The sequence below is a fragment of the Lycium barbarum genome, chromosome 4 (assembly GCF_019175385.1).
Source record: "Lycium barbarum isolate Lr01 chromosome 4, ASM1917538v2, whole genome shotgun sequence".
NCBI lineage: Eukaryota > Viridiplantae > Streptophyta > Magnoliopsida > Solanales > Solanaceae > Lycium > Lycium barbarum.
The window spans coordinates 79,060,651-79,075,992 of NC_083340.1; the positions used below are offsets into that span (position 1 = coordinate 79,060,651).

Below are 15,342 nucleotides of genomic sequence, written 5' to 3' on the forward strand. Positions count from 1 at the left end.
AGTTTAAAGTAATATGCATTGCAGGTAATATATTTTATTTTCACGATTTTAAATTTTTTATTTTACGAAAGCTTACATATATAGATATCAATGACCTCACACTATAAAAATTATTCACACTGACAATATTTAAATTTAAACTATTATAAAATGATACTTGCCGTAAATAATAAGAAGGCATAAGCGAAAAGTCAGTAGTAATATATAAAGCCCAATTGCAATCTCAAGAACACACTCATAAACAATACTCCCAACACTCATCATTTCAGATCAGAGAAAATGCATCATTCATCATCATAATACTAACTACATGTTAGTGGAAACAAGCCACTGCAATTTCCAGCTGCTACTTCCCATGCACTCTAATTATACTAGACCACATGACCAAAGACCATCCTATTCTTCCTGACTGTACATTGACTTGCCAAAAGTGACCTTTTCTTTTTCTTTTTTGTAGTTTGTATCAAGTGGCGAGTCATTCAAATTCTTTTAAGGCAAAAATGGTGCAAAAACACAACGCTCAATCGTCAAATATGCCCGCAAGGCCTCAAGGTGGATTACGCTTTGACCAAGCTAAGCTTAGCATTCACCAAAGTGTGATGAAGAATCAACAGAAGTCAAAAATCACGGCTACTTTTAATTTGCCCTTAAAGCCCCCTAGAGGAGAAGGAAATTAATGTGAACAACAAAATTAGCACAGGAAATCTGTAAAAGTTAAAGCATACAAAAATCATAAAGAAGAACAATAATATAATGTATATTTCTTTTACATTTCTCTCAAAGAGCGTTGTTACATTGGATCCACTCGAATTAATAAATAACTCAGCATTCACTCAAAAGCAATCAGAGAAAGAAAGACAAAAATAGAGTAGTACTAGCTGGTACCTGGTAGTAGAGTATATTCTTGAGTTGCATTCAATGTAGTAGCAGCTAGATAGAGATGGACAATTCTAGTATTTAAAGACCTAAACTATACACCTATTAACAAGTTCTTGGTTTATTTGTGCTTATATTTTACATGAATAATAAATGGGGTTAGTTAAATTGAAAGAAAACTAAAGTTAGTGGATGAGTACCAATGATTGCAGCTTTTAATGAACTAGAGTAATTAGTCAGGTCTTCCAAGCATAAACGAGCAAAGAAAATCCAGAAGGACCCTTCAATTCATTTTCTTCAGTGCTAGCCCATTCCATTACAGAGCTACAGGTTGAAGATGCTGAAGACAAACATGAAGAAGATGAACTTCTAGAACTTCTCAATACCCCTTTCTTCATCATCTTCGTCTCGAACCCGAATCCACAAGACTGTTGCGACCACATCTGAACTCCTTGGTCATCCAAACTTGATTTCTCGAATTTGAACATGAACAGAGCATAGCCATCTTCGTCATCATCAAACAACCAGTTATAGACATCCCATGATACCAATACTGGAACCCCATCTACTTCAATCCTCTCATTGCCTCTGAATTTCCATTTCAAGTGCTTAATCTGCAACACCCTTTTGTTATCCACGCTGAAATACAACCTTGGATCTTCCCCGATCCTGCAATCAATCGATATTTCTCTTTCTTTTCCACCGAAGTTTGCTTTTGTTTTGTACAGTCTGTTCCCACACACATGTTCCCTCCGCAGCACCATGTTTGGATTCTGATACGGATAATTCTCTGGCTTTGGAGCTCGGGTTCTGGAGTAAGCTTCTTTGGGTAAATCGCCGACAAGAAGAACCATTTGGCGATTAACGATGACGGCGATGTAGAATCCAGATCGAGGTTCAGGGCCGGATCCAAATTTAGCTTTGGAAAGATCCCAAAAGATGTGGACATTGTCATCCACCTTCTTGGAGCCCTGTTTCTTCCAGAAAATGAAAGGCTTAATGTGGAGGTGGAAAGAAGAGGTACTACTGGTATTGCAGTCAACAACTCCATCATTGAGGAGGAAATGGATGTGAAAAGATCTGCCAAAGAGGTTGCGTGACCAAGTGAGAGCAAAGAGGCCGATGTAGGTGTTGTAGAGGGAGGTTGCCAAGTTGGGATTGGCAGCAACAGGTGGCTGATGCAGTGGAAGAGGGCGAGATGCGGCAGCCACCTCAATAGGGCGACGGAAACAAGAAGGGAAAGGAGAATAATAATAGCGCTGTTTGGACTTGGCAACTATTTGATGAGAGTCCATGGATGCTGATATTGAAGGTGAAACAAGGGAGAAAGGGGATGAGGATATTTATTAGAAAGAGGGGAAGCTTAAAGCTTAATACCAATTGCAGAAAGCTCCGACTACAGGGGGTGAGGTGGGCGGGACGGGGGGGGGGGGGTGAGTGGGGACAAATATTTATACAATGTTGAAAATGAAGGTATTTTGTGGGGTTTATCAGAGTCGTAGTCTATAAGGAGCAGCTGGGGTTTTGGGGGTTGGAGAAGACTGGAGAAGCTGTTTGATTACTTTTCCAACTTTATTTGGTCATACAAATAGTCAACAAAAAGATAAGAAAATTGGTCCTTCTCCTAGCGTATACACACACATGCATACTGTTTATGTGCATAATATTATTATGAATGAGTCAAGGTATTTTTCCCAGAAAACTACATGAAACATGTTTGAGAATCATTATTAGATGTTCGAATAAAGTATCATATTAATGGTTAAAAAAATTAACAATCTACATATTGAGGTGTAGAATTTCTAAATGGTGTAAAACTTTTTGAAAAAAAGGTACATGTTTAGATCAAGGCAACAATATCACGCTGTATTAAAAATATTCTTGAACAGTTTTAACACAACAATCATCTTATACTATTCATGGTTAAAATTTGAACCTCCTAATGTCGAAGAAGGTACAAGTCCAACGACTTTATTCTAAGAAGAACTTTATTTTATTACCGACCAAATTTGATCGCAAGTTCTTTTCAACAACAACAAAGGTGCATTCACGAATAAGGAAACATTTTGCAGTATTTGTGTAGTAAACCATTGATATTATAACTTAGTAACAATGATTAATTTCTTTTGCTGTCAATGAGAACTTAATAGACAAAAATGACCCATTAATTCTTGATTATAGGATAAATGTATCAGCGCCGACCTCAAAATCAAATCATGCTGAATACTTAGTAGGATAATCCCTCTCACTACTAAAAAAATTGTGTTTTTCGACCTCAACAAATCGATCTCAAATGGGGTTGAAAAAAAAATCAACCTCATGAGATCGTAATTTCCAAATTTAAAAAAATATATATATATATATTGACCTCACGAGGTCAAAATAATAACGGAAAAATAGCATTTCGACCTCATGAGGTCGAAATGATTTTTACTACAATTAAAAGATAGAAATATTTTTTTTTGGGTAAACTTTAGGTATAATTACTTGATGTAGCTTCTTATAAGACCTATTTATTGATAATAACTACGCTTTTAGTTATTTATATTTAGTAACTAATTTACTTTTCTAATTTATCATGCATAGTTATATCAGTAACTATACACATACATGGTTAAACAAATCTCTTAATGATAGGCATTGACTATTATTAAAATTGGTTCCATAATTTTAGCTTCCCTTCCCTTCTTCAACCATGATTCTCCTTCTCTCTTCCCTTTCCTTCTTCAACCATGTTCCATTTCCTTCTTCCACTAAATCCTAAACCCTAACTTCTTCTCAGCAACGGCTTTCATTGTTAACTTCTTCTTTTCCACTAAACCCAAAACCCTTAATTATTTTTGTTTTCATTAATTACTATGCATGTAATTTGTGTATTTGAACCAATGATGCATATGTTTGCATGTTTTTGTGTATTTGAACCAGTGATTAACTGTTTATCGAATACACATACTAAGTTGGGAATATCTAACACACCCCGTGAATAGCAGGTTGTGAGAGTATCAAGATGTAAAAGTAGAAGTTTCTGCAGGCAAAAAAGGTTACGAGTTACTCGGTCAGTGAATATTATAAGTATTTGCAATTCAGGTGGGGAAATATAAGCATTGTGAGTCCTTTTCTAAGTGTAATAGAGGTACGCACAATTAGTTGCGCCCAGTTCAATTATGCTTTATGAGAACTAACATATATAGTGCTAGAGAAGGATGGGATTTTAGGATCTAGCAAGGGTCTAGTAACTTGAACTGTTGATAGATTGTTAGCACTAGATGACATTCCCCAATAATATTGTGAACGTGATAATTGTTCCCCTTATGAGGCGCTATGGTGGTGTACTCTAGAACAGTGCAGTCAGATATGATTGCAAAAATGTTTGGAAGTTTAGAAGCTAGGTGTTTGAATCCTATAAGGGATAAGTACTAACCTAAGCATTGGTTTCGTCCTTACTAAAGGAAAATATTGGGTGACCAAAAGAACAAAGTGGGACGAAGCAAGGGGAGCTAAAAGCTATTGAGTGCATGTTGAAGCTTTTAGAATAAAAAAAGAGACGACAATATTAGTAAGACGATAATAAGAGGATAAGTGAAGCGCTACGAGTGAAATATGATAAATGGATGATAAAAGTAAGTCAGAAAATGGAAGGATGATGAAGTTCATGGCCAAGTGCAAGAGGAGACAAGAGAAGATGGATCTTGAGGTCATTAGAGAGTATAAGCCATAAGGTTATGCCCACATTTGGAGACTCCAACAAGATTAATGGAAGGATTCCTGGGGTAACAAAAATCAGTGTGGGCTAGCAAACAAGATAACTGACCAAGAATTAGGGACCCAAAGGATTTCAATAATAGTTGACACCGAGAGAATTACAGAGGCCATGTTCTAGCAGGCATCGTTTAAATTATAAGATATTGATTTAATGAGACAGACCCAGTAACTGTCTTAGACTGGCAAATCAGATGTTATTACCGTGACAATACTATGGAAGTGTAAGGATACTGCTGGATTGTAGTTCAATCATATACGCTTCACTCAACCATTGCACGTTATACTAGCCTGTCTTATGACTAGATGATACTCGACTCTTGAAGTTATAGCACAGCCCAACACAAGCCAGTAGATCGTAAGGTGATCTCTAATTCATGATTTACAGTACTTATTATTGACGGTCGTGTGAGACCAAGTTGTGCTATTTTTAGTTATTGGCCCTGTGTGGCATGTATAGTTCATTTTATTGCTGCGTACAGGCTGGGTTTTAGTTCAGTTTATAAAGGGGACTCTGGCAAAATTTTCGCAAGTCTCTAAGAGTTAACATTCGATGACGAATGTTTCTGAGGGGGAAAGGATGTTACATCCCGTATATTTGTACGTTGGATTTGTCATAATTTAATCGACATAAGTTAAAGGAAAAGATTATTTTTGATGTTATAAGTATATATGTTGTGTTTAACAAGTGATAAGTAAGTGTCGTGAAGGTTAGAGATTAAACAAATCAAAAAGTATAAATTTCATCAATTTAATACCGGTACCTTCGGGCTATGTCTTGAACTGCTCGAATATGTAAGTAGATCCGAGCCTCGAATAAATTTTGTCATATTCAAGCATGCAAATAAAGAGCCCGTCGTATACGAAGTTGAAGTCCCAAAATGAGTTCAGACTTAAAAGAGTGATGCCGGTGATTGGAAATAATATTTTGCATGTACTTAAAGAGGCTTTGGACTAGTGCTATATCACATGAGCATGATAATGAGTACATGAAGTGTGTTTGACATGATTATCATTTAAGTGAATCGAGATCAAGAAATCAATTATGAGGGTTGTTCATTTTACTAAGATGGTGGATATTTATTAACAATAAGATACGGCCTAATTTGGGTGGTGGCTTAATATCAGCCACGTGGAAACTTTTTAGTCACAAGTTAAGAGATAATATTTGAGGGGGACAAACCCAATTAGTGGATGAATGATAACTGTGTTATTGAATGATGCCATCTCGATAAAACGCCTGGATGGAGTATTCCATACAACGCCTCAAATGATGCCATCTCGATACTTGAATGATAACTGTGTTATTGAAACAAAACTCCGCCAAAGGTAGAAACTAATCCCATTGGCCACCGAAATCAATTACACAAGCTCAGAACATATTCCCAAGAACCTGAATAGTCCGCTCGGAATGGCCATTAGTCTGAGGATGAAATGATATACTAAGCTCCTCTCAAGTGCCTAACTCCTTCGGCATAGACCGTCAGAAATGCGATGTAAACTGAGTAGCCGATTTCGATATGATAGAGATAAGTACCCCATACAATCAAACAATCTCTTGAATATAGATCTTGACCAACTTCTCTGAATTGTAAGTAGTCTGAACGAGAATGAAATGGGCAGATTTGGTCTACCTCTCCACAATGACCCAAATAACATCAAATTTTCTGAAAGTACGTAAAAATCCTACCACAAAGTAATAGAAATTCTCTCCCACTTCTGAATCACTCCACCAGGTTGCTGGTGCTCATATTTCATATGTCCCTCTTCATTCAACACCACTAATAATGTTGCTTCAAGTTACGATGCATCTTTATAGCTCCTGGGTGAATGGAATACTTCAAATAATGAGCCTTCTCCATGATCAACCGAGTCGAATCTCCCATTCTAGGATCGTAAATCCGACCCTAAAGCCTCAAAATATCATCACCATTAAGAATTGCTTCCTTAGCTTCACCTTGCAATACCTTGTCGCGAATCTTGTGCAATTTCATATCATAAAACTGATGAGCCCAAATTTACTCCAATAAAGTAGACCGTGCCTCCACACAAGTTAGAACTCTACAAGGCTCTGAAATTGTAATGACCCAATTGGTCGTTATAGTGAGGATGACCATTTTACCCCTGTTCATCCTTCCCTAGGTCATTGGGTGGGCTTTAATGTGAATTTTGGAGGTTTGAGCCTCAAAGTGGTATTCGTTTGATCCAAAGTTGACTTTTGAGTAAACAGACATTTTTTGAAATTTCATCGATTCCGAGAGGTCCGGACAGTCATTTATGACTTGGTAGTATGTTCGATTCAGTTCCCAATGCACTTGAGAGCGTTTTGGAATTTGGGTTGGGAACTTGACTTTAGGCCATTGGGGGTTGACTTGGTCAAATAGACCTCCGTTGGAAAATTCGAGGCCACGGGTGAAGTCGTAGCGCATTTTTATGTGTGTGCATATTTGTTGGGTATCTGTGGGGCCTAGGGTGATAATCGAGTTTCGGGATGAGATTGGTCAAAAACCAGAATATTCTAGTTGTGGTGTAGGCACTGCAGCTGTGCCTTAACCACTGTAGAAGTCACGCTATAGCGCCTAGGAGACGACTATAGTGAATTAGGGAATAATGGTGACTAGACACTGTAGCGGGTCCCTTGCCGCTATAGCGACATGCTGACTTTTTAATAAAGGCCTCCATGGCGGGCTTTATGGGTGTCGTAGCGTGTGCACTGCAGCGGTTCCTTGACTGCTGTAACTGTAGTCGGGCAGATAATTTCTCTTTTCTCAAGTTAAGTCCATTAAACCCTATCACTTCTTCTTATCACTTTTATTCCTTGGGGGAATAAAGCTATTTATGGGCTGATTTTTCTTGGAGGTACATTCTATGACCCTAGCCATTGTTATTTGCCTTCCTAGATTCCTACTACATGCTTAGAATCACTAGAATCTAGATAGAGAAGATGAGTCTTGTGTTAAAATTCTTGAAATAGGTTTAGACTTCTAAAATAGAAATTGGTGGTTAAATTAACTAGAATAATCATAGAGTTTGATGAATTCCTTGTTACCTTTCTTCCATTTTTTATGGTTAATTTAAGGATTGAAGAATTAGGGTCCATACCCAAATTTAGGGGCTTTGCTTTAAATCTGAATTAGGCTTAATCTTGAGTTGTTTTAGCAAATGATTTGTGGGTTTGATCATCTAGAGCTTATGTTGCATGTTTCTCAAATTTCCTTGAGTTAGAATTTAACCTAGCAATATGGGTGTTATTATTCATGTTTTTCAATATAGAATTCGATTATGAATAGACTTTGAGTACTTGGAGGCGTAACGGAAAAGGCAAAGCCAAGGTGTAATGGTTCGAAGCTCTTGTTCGGCTTTCCAGGTAGCTTACGACTTACCTTTCGGTTAGACTTCAGTTAGCGTATTATATGTATGGTTAGTGAGTATTGGAAAAAACATGTAAACCTTCGGGTATGAAGTTGGGATGGAAAACTTAGGTTGGTATTGTTGTTAATTATGGCTTGTTTCCTTATTGTGTTCCATTGTGTTGTTGCTTATTGTGAGTTGTTTGCTCGCCGCCATGTGATTTATTGCAGAGAGTTGATGCTTAGTGATTACTTGTGTGTCGGAAATCTTATTTATCATGAATGAGGTTGTTGGAAAGGAACTAAGGATTATGACATTGTTATTGTGAGTGAGATTTTTGTCCATGTGTGTTACGACCCGACTAGGGGCCATGGCGGGTCGTGACAAAAGTGGTATAAGAGCAGTTCAGTCCTAGGAAGTGTCTATGAGCCGTGTCTAGTAGAGTCTTGTTTATGGTGTGTTGCGCGCCACACTAATAAACAGGAGGCTATAGGGCATTTAGGAAAAAATGACCATCTTTCATCTTAAGAGATCGTGCGATAGAGCTGTGTTATAAGATTATTTCCTCCCTAATAGTGTGCTATGATTTCAGAAATGCTGCCAAAGGGAAAAGCTACAGCTGCCCAGAAGGGCAAGACTACGATGAAAAGACGGGTAGAAAGAGAGCCGCCAATGAATGTAGAAGAGGGTGAATCACATAATGAGGCTCCATCTAATACTTCTCCACTCCGCCTATTATAGAAGAACATGAAGGGGTATCAACTGCAGCTCCTATGCCTCCAGTTCCTCCACCGGCTACCTCGGGTCAACAAGTGACCGACGTTATTCATCTATTGACGCAGTTAGTTGCCACCAGGTACAACGGCATAATGCGGGTCTAAGTGATCGGGCAGCTAGTACCAGAGCCCGTGATTTCATGAGTTTGAATCCTCCGGAGTTTTTTGGGTCAAAGTCGAATTGTCATGACCCAACTAGGGGCCGCGACGGGCACCCGGTGCTACCCCACCCGGGCACCCCTTGACATACTTTCACATAACATCTAGGCGAGCCACATAGTAAAAATATACATTTCTATTCATCAATCATACTAGTCCCTTTGGACAACAACCTCTTATATCATCATAGGCATCTATGCCACATCAATGTACATGGGCCGACGAGGCCAAAAAAATGGTATACAAAATATAGGCCGACAAGGCCAAACACATCTACATGTCTACGAGCCTCTAAGAAGAGTATAACATATCACATAAGCGGGACAGGACCCCGCTATGCCGATAATTATGTACACAAAAGAATAAGTACCCAAAAGCTATGGCTCCGAAGAAAATGGAGCTTTGCTATGTAGTCTCTGAGAATGTAGCTATGGATCGAGCCTGTCTCCTTGTGCACCTGCGGGCATGACGCAGCGTCCACAAACAAAAGGACGTCAGTACGAAAGATGTACTGAGTATGTAAAGCATGATTAATATCAATGTAGAAGCATAATGAACATCATAAGAAATAGTACAAGATGGGAGATGGTAATATTATCGCCATGGACACTTACTTTCCTTTCATAGAAACTTCCCATTCTAATGTGTAATTGTGCTCATACCTCCATATCCGTATTCATGTTCGTACCCGTTCCATATTAGTACTCGTATTCATAAACATATCCTTACTCACATTCATACTGTATACATAATCATATCACATACATAATCATATCATATACATAGCATTTACATAACATACCCGGCCCCGAAGGTTCGGTGTTTCACATACCCGACCATAGCTAGGCTCGGTAGTCATACATACCTGGCCAGCCAAGGCTCAGTGTTACACATACCTGGCCTTACCAAGGCTCAGTGTTATCCGTACCCAACTGTAGTGGTGCGCGCGCGTTACGTAATCATATACATACTATATACATATTCATATACATACATTCTACCCAGCATCATAAGCTCGGGGTCTTATTATAGCCCTTCATAGGCACGCATACATACAATAGCCCGTAGGCATCTCTAACATCATATTATTCTCATCATCATTACTATCATTATCACTATCTTCGTTGTTATCATTACATCTATCTTATAGGCCTACTCGTCATATGAGGAACTTGGTACAGCCGTAACGTATCAAGCATCGTGAGCTTACCAGCTCAGAAGATCAAATCATTTGAAGAAATCATAGTCTTATAGAAGGTTTAGACGTTTGGCCAAAGAACCATGCCTTATGAAAGAAGGGTTAGCCTTACATACCTTTTTGTTCGACTATTTACCACTTGCACGTTCTCTTTCAACGGTTGCGTTTATACCTTCATTAAAGTCATACTATCGTTAGAATCGATAACTAGCACACATGGCTAAAGCTAGAGAAAATCGGACAACATCTCCTTTATTTATACGACATTCCTCCATAGCGTATATCAACTCCCAAACGTCAATAATGCATTCACAATACCATAAAAATAATCATTATTCATCCACATTATCCACATTTCTAGACTTACTTTCAATTACTCATATCCATGGCTATAACACACAACTATGTCCATTCAAGTACATTGCTCATCTCATGTTCTCAACATCATTTATAACACATTTACATCACAATACATCAAGACTCATAACTCAATTCAAACTATTTCTCAAAATGTCACTATTCATCATTCATGACCCATTTTTCTATACTCATCTAATGTCAAAGCATTTTAACTCTCAAATACCTTAAACTGTTATATAAATACCATAAACCTTACCTTATATGTTGTAGGAACGATCCTTGGTCGAAATACTTCACTTGAGCAAAACCCTAGTTTTCCTTCAATAAGATTTTCTTGACTTGAATAATCTTAATGGGTTTCCTTACACTTGATTCACCTGATTTGTGTTGTTGAAGACTAATAATCCTTGAAATCTTGTGGAATAAATGTAGAGAGATGTTTTAGAGAGAGGGGATGAAATGTGAAAATGAAATAATAAACTTGGGTCCCTTATTTAATGACTTAAAATCTGGTCCGGAGCGAACAACACAGTGGTCGTAAACATGGTTTACTGTCCGTATTCCAGTTTACGGACCGTCCTTCGTGGTCGTATTTAGTCATAACAGAACCAGAAACTCAGGCTGAGACGTGGTGATTTACAGACACAGTTTACGGGCCGTAAACCACTTTACGGTCCGTATTTTAGGTCGTATTTAACCATTTGATCATTTGGCAGAAAGTTGAAGTTTTGGAAGCCAAAATACGACATGGCAGTTTACGGACCGTATACCACTTTACGGTTCGTATTTCATTTTACGACCAACTGGCCAGAATGCAAACCTGCAACTTTTCACATTTCCAAAACCTATAATTATTCATTATGGAGCATAACCTATCTCTTATTGCAATTGCCTTCGGAATCTTACTTAGGGTCGTCAAATGTTATTTCTCACTCATGAAAACATTGGATACTTGTACTCCTCGCGAGCCCATTCACTTGGACAACATGGAGGATTTTTTTTTCGAGGTGTAACATTTTTCCCCGCTTAAGAACATTCGTCCTCGAATGTTAAAGTCTTCGGGGATTCTATAAAAATTTCGCCAGTCTCTCTCCCCTATAATATGGCACTACCATCCTGTCACAACAACCCATAATATCGATGCCTCTCAGGGCCACAACATAATAGCAATAGAATTTGGCCACACACGACCAAAAGCATAAAGGGAAGCATACCTACCTCATGATCTTGATATCTCATCTTGGATCTCCTCCAAGGGCTGAAATAATGCGGGTATCGGGATCGCATACTTTCCTCCGCTTCCCATGTCATTTCTTCTCGTTTACTGCTTCTCCATAAAACCTTGACTGAGGCCACTTCTTTGTTTCTAAGCCTCCGTACTTGCCTATCCAGTATGGCAATGGGTACCTCTTCATAAGTTAATTTCTCTGTCACTAGCACATCATTTACCGGGACGATCCTAGTAGGATCTCCAACACATTTTCGAAGCATTGAGACATGAAAAACTGGATGGACTGACTCCAAATCCGGAGGTAGATCTAATTCATAGGCCACTTTGCCCACTTTGCGCACAATCTCATAAGGTCCAATGTACCGGGGACTAAGCTTCCCCTTTTTGCCAAATCTCATTACACCTTTCATCGGTGACACTTCCAAGAATACCCAATCTTTCACTTGGAACTCTAAGTCTCTTCGGCAATCATCCGCATAGGACTTTTGACGATTTTGGGCTGCTAATAACCGATCTTGTATGAGCTTGACTTTCTCTATGGCTTGCTGGACCAAGTCCGGCCCTATCAGTCTGGCCTCTCCTGTTTCAAACCACCCAATTGGGGATCTACACTTTCGCCCATATAAAGCTTCATACGATGCCATTTGGATGCTAGAATGATAGCTGTTATTGTAAGCAAATTCGATGAGTGGCAAATGGTCATCCCAATTTCCTCCAAAATCTATCATACATGCCCGCAACATATCTTCAAGAGTCTGAATGGTACGCTCCGCTTGTCCATCAGTCTGCGGGTGAAATGCCGTGCTAAGGCTCACTTGGGTCCCTAGACCTTCTTGGAAAGACTTCCAAAAATTGGCTGTAAACTGAGTTCCTCTGTCTGAGATAATAGATGCTGGAACACCATGGAGTCTTACTATCTCTTTAACATAAAGCCTTGCATAATCTTCTGCCACATAGGTCGTTCTGACCGGTAAGAAATGAGCTGACATTGTGAGCCTATCTACAATCACCCATATAGAGTCATACTTGCGTCGAGAACGGGGCAAGCCTGTAATGAAGTCCATGTTAATCAATTCCAACTTCCAGGTTGGGATTTCTATAGCTTGCAACAATCCACCCGGCCTTTGGTGCTCGATTTCACTTGCTGACAATTAGGACATTGAGCTACGAATTCCCCTATATCTTTCTTCATCCCATTCCACCAATATATAGGCTTAAGATCATGATACATATTCGTCGCTCCGGGGTGGATAGAATAGCGGGAACAATGGGCTTCCCTCATTATTTGGTGGCGTAAGTCTGCCACATCGGGAACACATAATCTGCCTCGTCATCGGAGAACTCCGTCTCCTGAAATATCGAATGATGACTCCTCTTTCTGAGGGAGTGAATCTCTGTACTGCATTAGCACGGAATCTTCGTATTGCCACTCTTTCGCTTTTGCTACTAGCGACGAGACTGCCGAATTCTGAATTGTAGTTCCCCTGCTACCTGAGTCCACTGCTCGAACTCCTAGGCTAGCTAACTGCTGGAGCTCACGGGCCATTTCTCTCTTCTCTGGTCGTACATCACATAAACTTCCCATCGATCTGCGGCTAAGAGCATCAGCCACAACATTCGCCTTTCCAGGGTGATACAAGCCATCAACATCGTAATGTTTTAGAAATTCTAACCATCGTCGTTGCCGCAAATTCAACTCTTTCTGCTTGAAAATATACTAAAGGCTCTTGTGGTCCGTATAAATATCCACATGGACACCATATAAATAATGTCTCCATATCTTTAATGCATATTACTGCAGCCAATTCTAGATCGTGGGTCGGATAGTTTTGTTCATGTTTCCGTAATTGCCTTGAAGCATATGCAATCACCTTACCATGTTGCATCAATACACAGCCTAGCCCAACACCTGAAGCATCGCAATATACAACATATCCTTCCAATCCCTCTGGAAGTGTCAAGACTGGGGCAGAAGTCGACCTATCTTTCAGCTCTTGGAAGCTACGTTCAAAAGCATCTGTCCATTGAAACTTTGCCTATTTCTGGGTCAACTTTGTAAGGGTGCTGAAATAGAAGAGAAACCTCCAACAAATCTCCGGTAATATCCTGCTAAGCCCAGAAAGCTACGGACCTCCGTAGGAGTCGTGGGCCTTGGCCAAGTCTTCACGGCCTCAATCTTTTGACTATCCACTCGAATACCATCGGCTGCCACAATATGCCCTAGAAATGTAACTGAGTTCAACCAAAACTCACACTTGGAGAATTTTGCAAACAACTCTCGAGTTCGAAGAACTCCAAGGACAGTTCGCAAATGATCCGCATGTTCTGCCACGGATCTAGAATACACCAAGATGTCATCGATGAATACAATCACAAACAAATCCAGAAAGGGCCTGAACACATCGTTCATCAAATCCATAAACACTGCCGGCGCATTTGTTAGCCCAAACGACATTACTCGGAACTCAAAATGACCATATCTTGTCCTGAAGGCCGTCTTAGGGATATCTTCCCCCCTAACTCTCACTTGGTGATACCCGAACCTCAAATCTATCTTTGAAAACCATTTGGCACCTTGCAATTGATCAAATAAATCATCAATCCTCGGAAGAGGATATTTGTTCTTAATCGTCACTTTATTCAACTGCCGATAATCAATGCACATTCTCAAAGAGCCATCTTTATTTCGGACAAACAATACGGGTGCTCCCCACGGGGACGAACTAGGCCTAATGAAGCCTTTTCTCAAGCAAGTCTTTCAATTTCTCTTTCAACTCCTTCAATTCTACAGGAGTCATTCTATAAGGAGGAATAGATATAGGCTTAGTGCCTGGCAGCACATCAATAACAAAATCAATTTCCCGCTCGGGGGGAAGGCCTGGAAGTTCTTCCGGGAACACATCCGGAAATTCATTCACCACTGGAACTGACTGTAGAGTCGGCGACTCAGCTTCTACATCTTGAACTCGCACTAGATGATAAATGCACCCTTTCGTGATCATTTTCCTTGCCTTTAGATAGGAAATAAACCTACCTTTTGGTGATGCCGTATTCCCTTTCCATTCTAAAACTGGTTCTCCCAGAAATTGGAAACGAACCATTTTCATCCTACAATCCACATTGGCATAACAAGAATCCAACCAATCCATGCCCATAATAACATCGAAATCCACCATTTCTAACTCATGCAAGTCAATCATGGTACGACGATCACAAATCACAATTACACAATTTCTATATACACGGCTAGCTATTACCGATTCACCCACGGGTGTAGACATCTCAAAAGGTTTGATTGACCCCGGTTCGACTCTAAATCGACCCGCAATATATGGAGTAACATATGACAATGTGGAACCCGAATCAATCAAAGCATATACATCATGAGAGAATACCGATAATATACCTGTGACCACGTTAGGAGAAGACTCTAGATCTTGGCGTCCAGCCAAAGCATAAATACGGTGCTGGGGACCGCTAGAACTAGGAGCTCTCCCTCTGCCTCTACCATGGACGACTGGCGCCTGTGAACCTAGCCCCATAGGGCGCATAGAAGATGAAGATCCGGCTGCTGACCCTGAAGTCTGGGTCCTACCTCTGCAATGAATCGAGGGGCAATCACGCATAATATG

At 39.7% G+C, this 15,342-nt stretch overlaps 1 protein-coding gene across 1 annotated transcript; it reads right to left on the reverse strand.

Annotated features, from left to right (window-relative positions):
• Positions 1-735: 735 nt before the first annotated feature.
• LOC132636097 (uncharacterized) lies at positions 736-2,313 on the reverse strand. Its single transcript, XM_060352793.1, has one exon. It carries the CDS (start codon positions 2,169-2,171, stop codon positions 1,113-1,115), a length of 1,059 nt encoding a protein of 352 aa, XP_060208776.1. The 5' UTR covers positions 2,172-2,313; the 3' UTR covers positions 736-1,112.
• Positions 2,314-15,342: the final 13,029 nt, after the last annotated feature.

Coding starts and splice junctions, on each gene's coding strand:
- LOC132636097 (XM_060352793.1), bottom strand. CDS start 2,171: ATGGACTCTCATCAAATAGTTGCCAAGTCCAAACAGCGCTATTATTAT.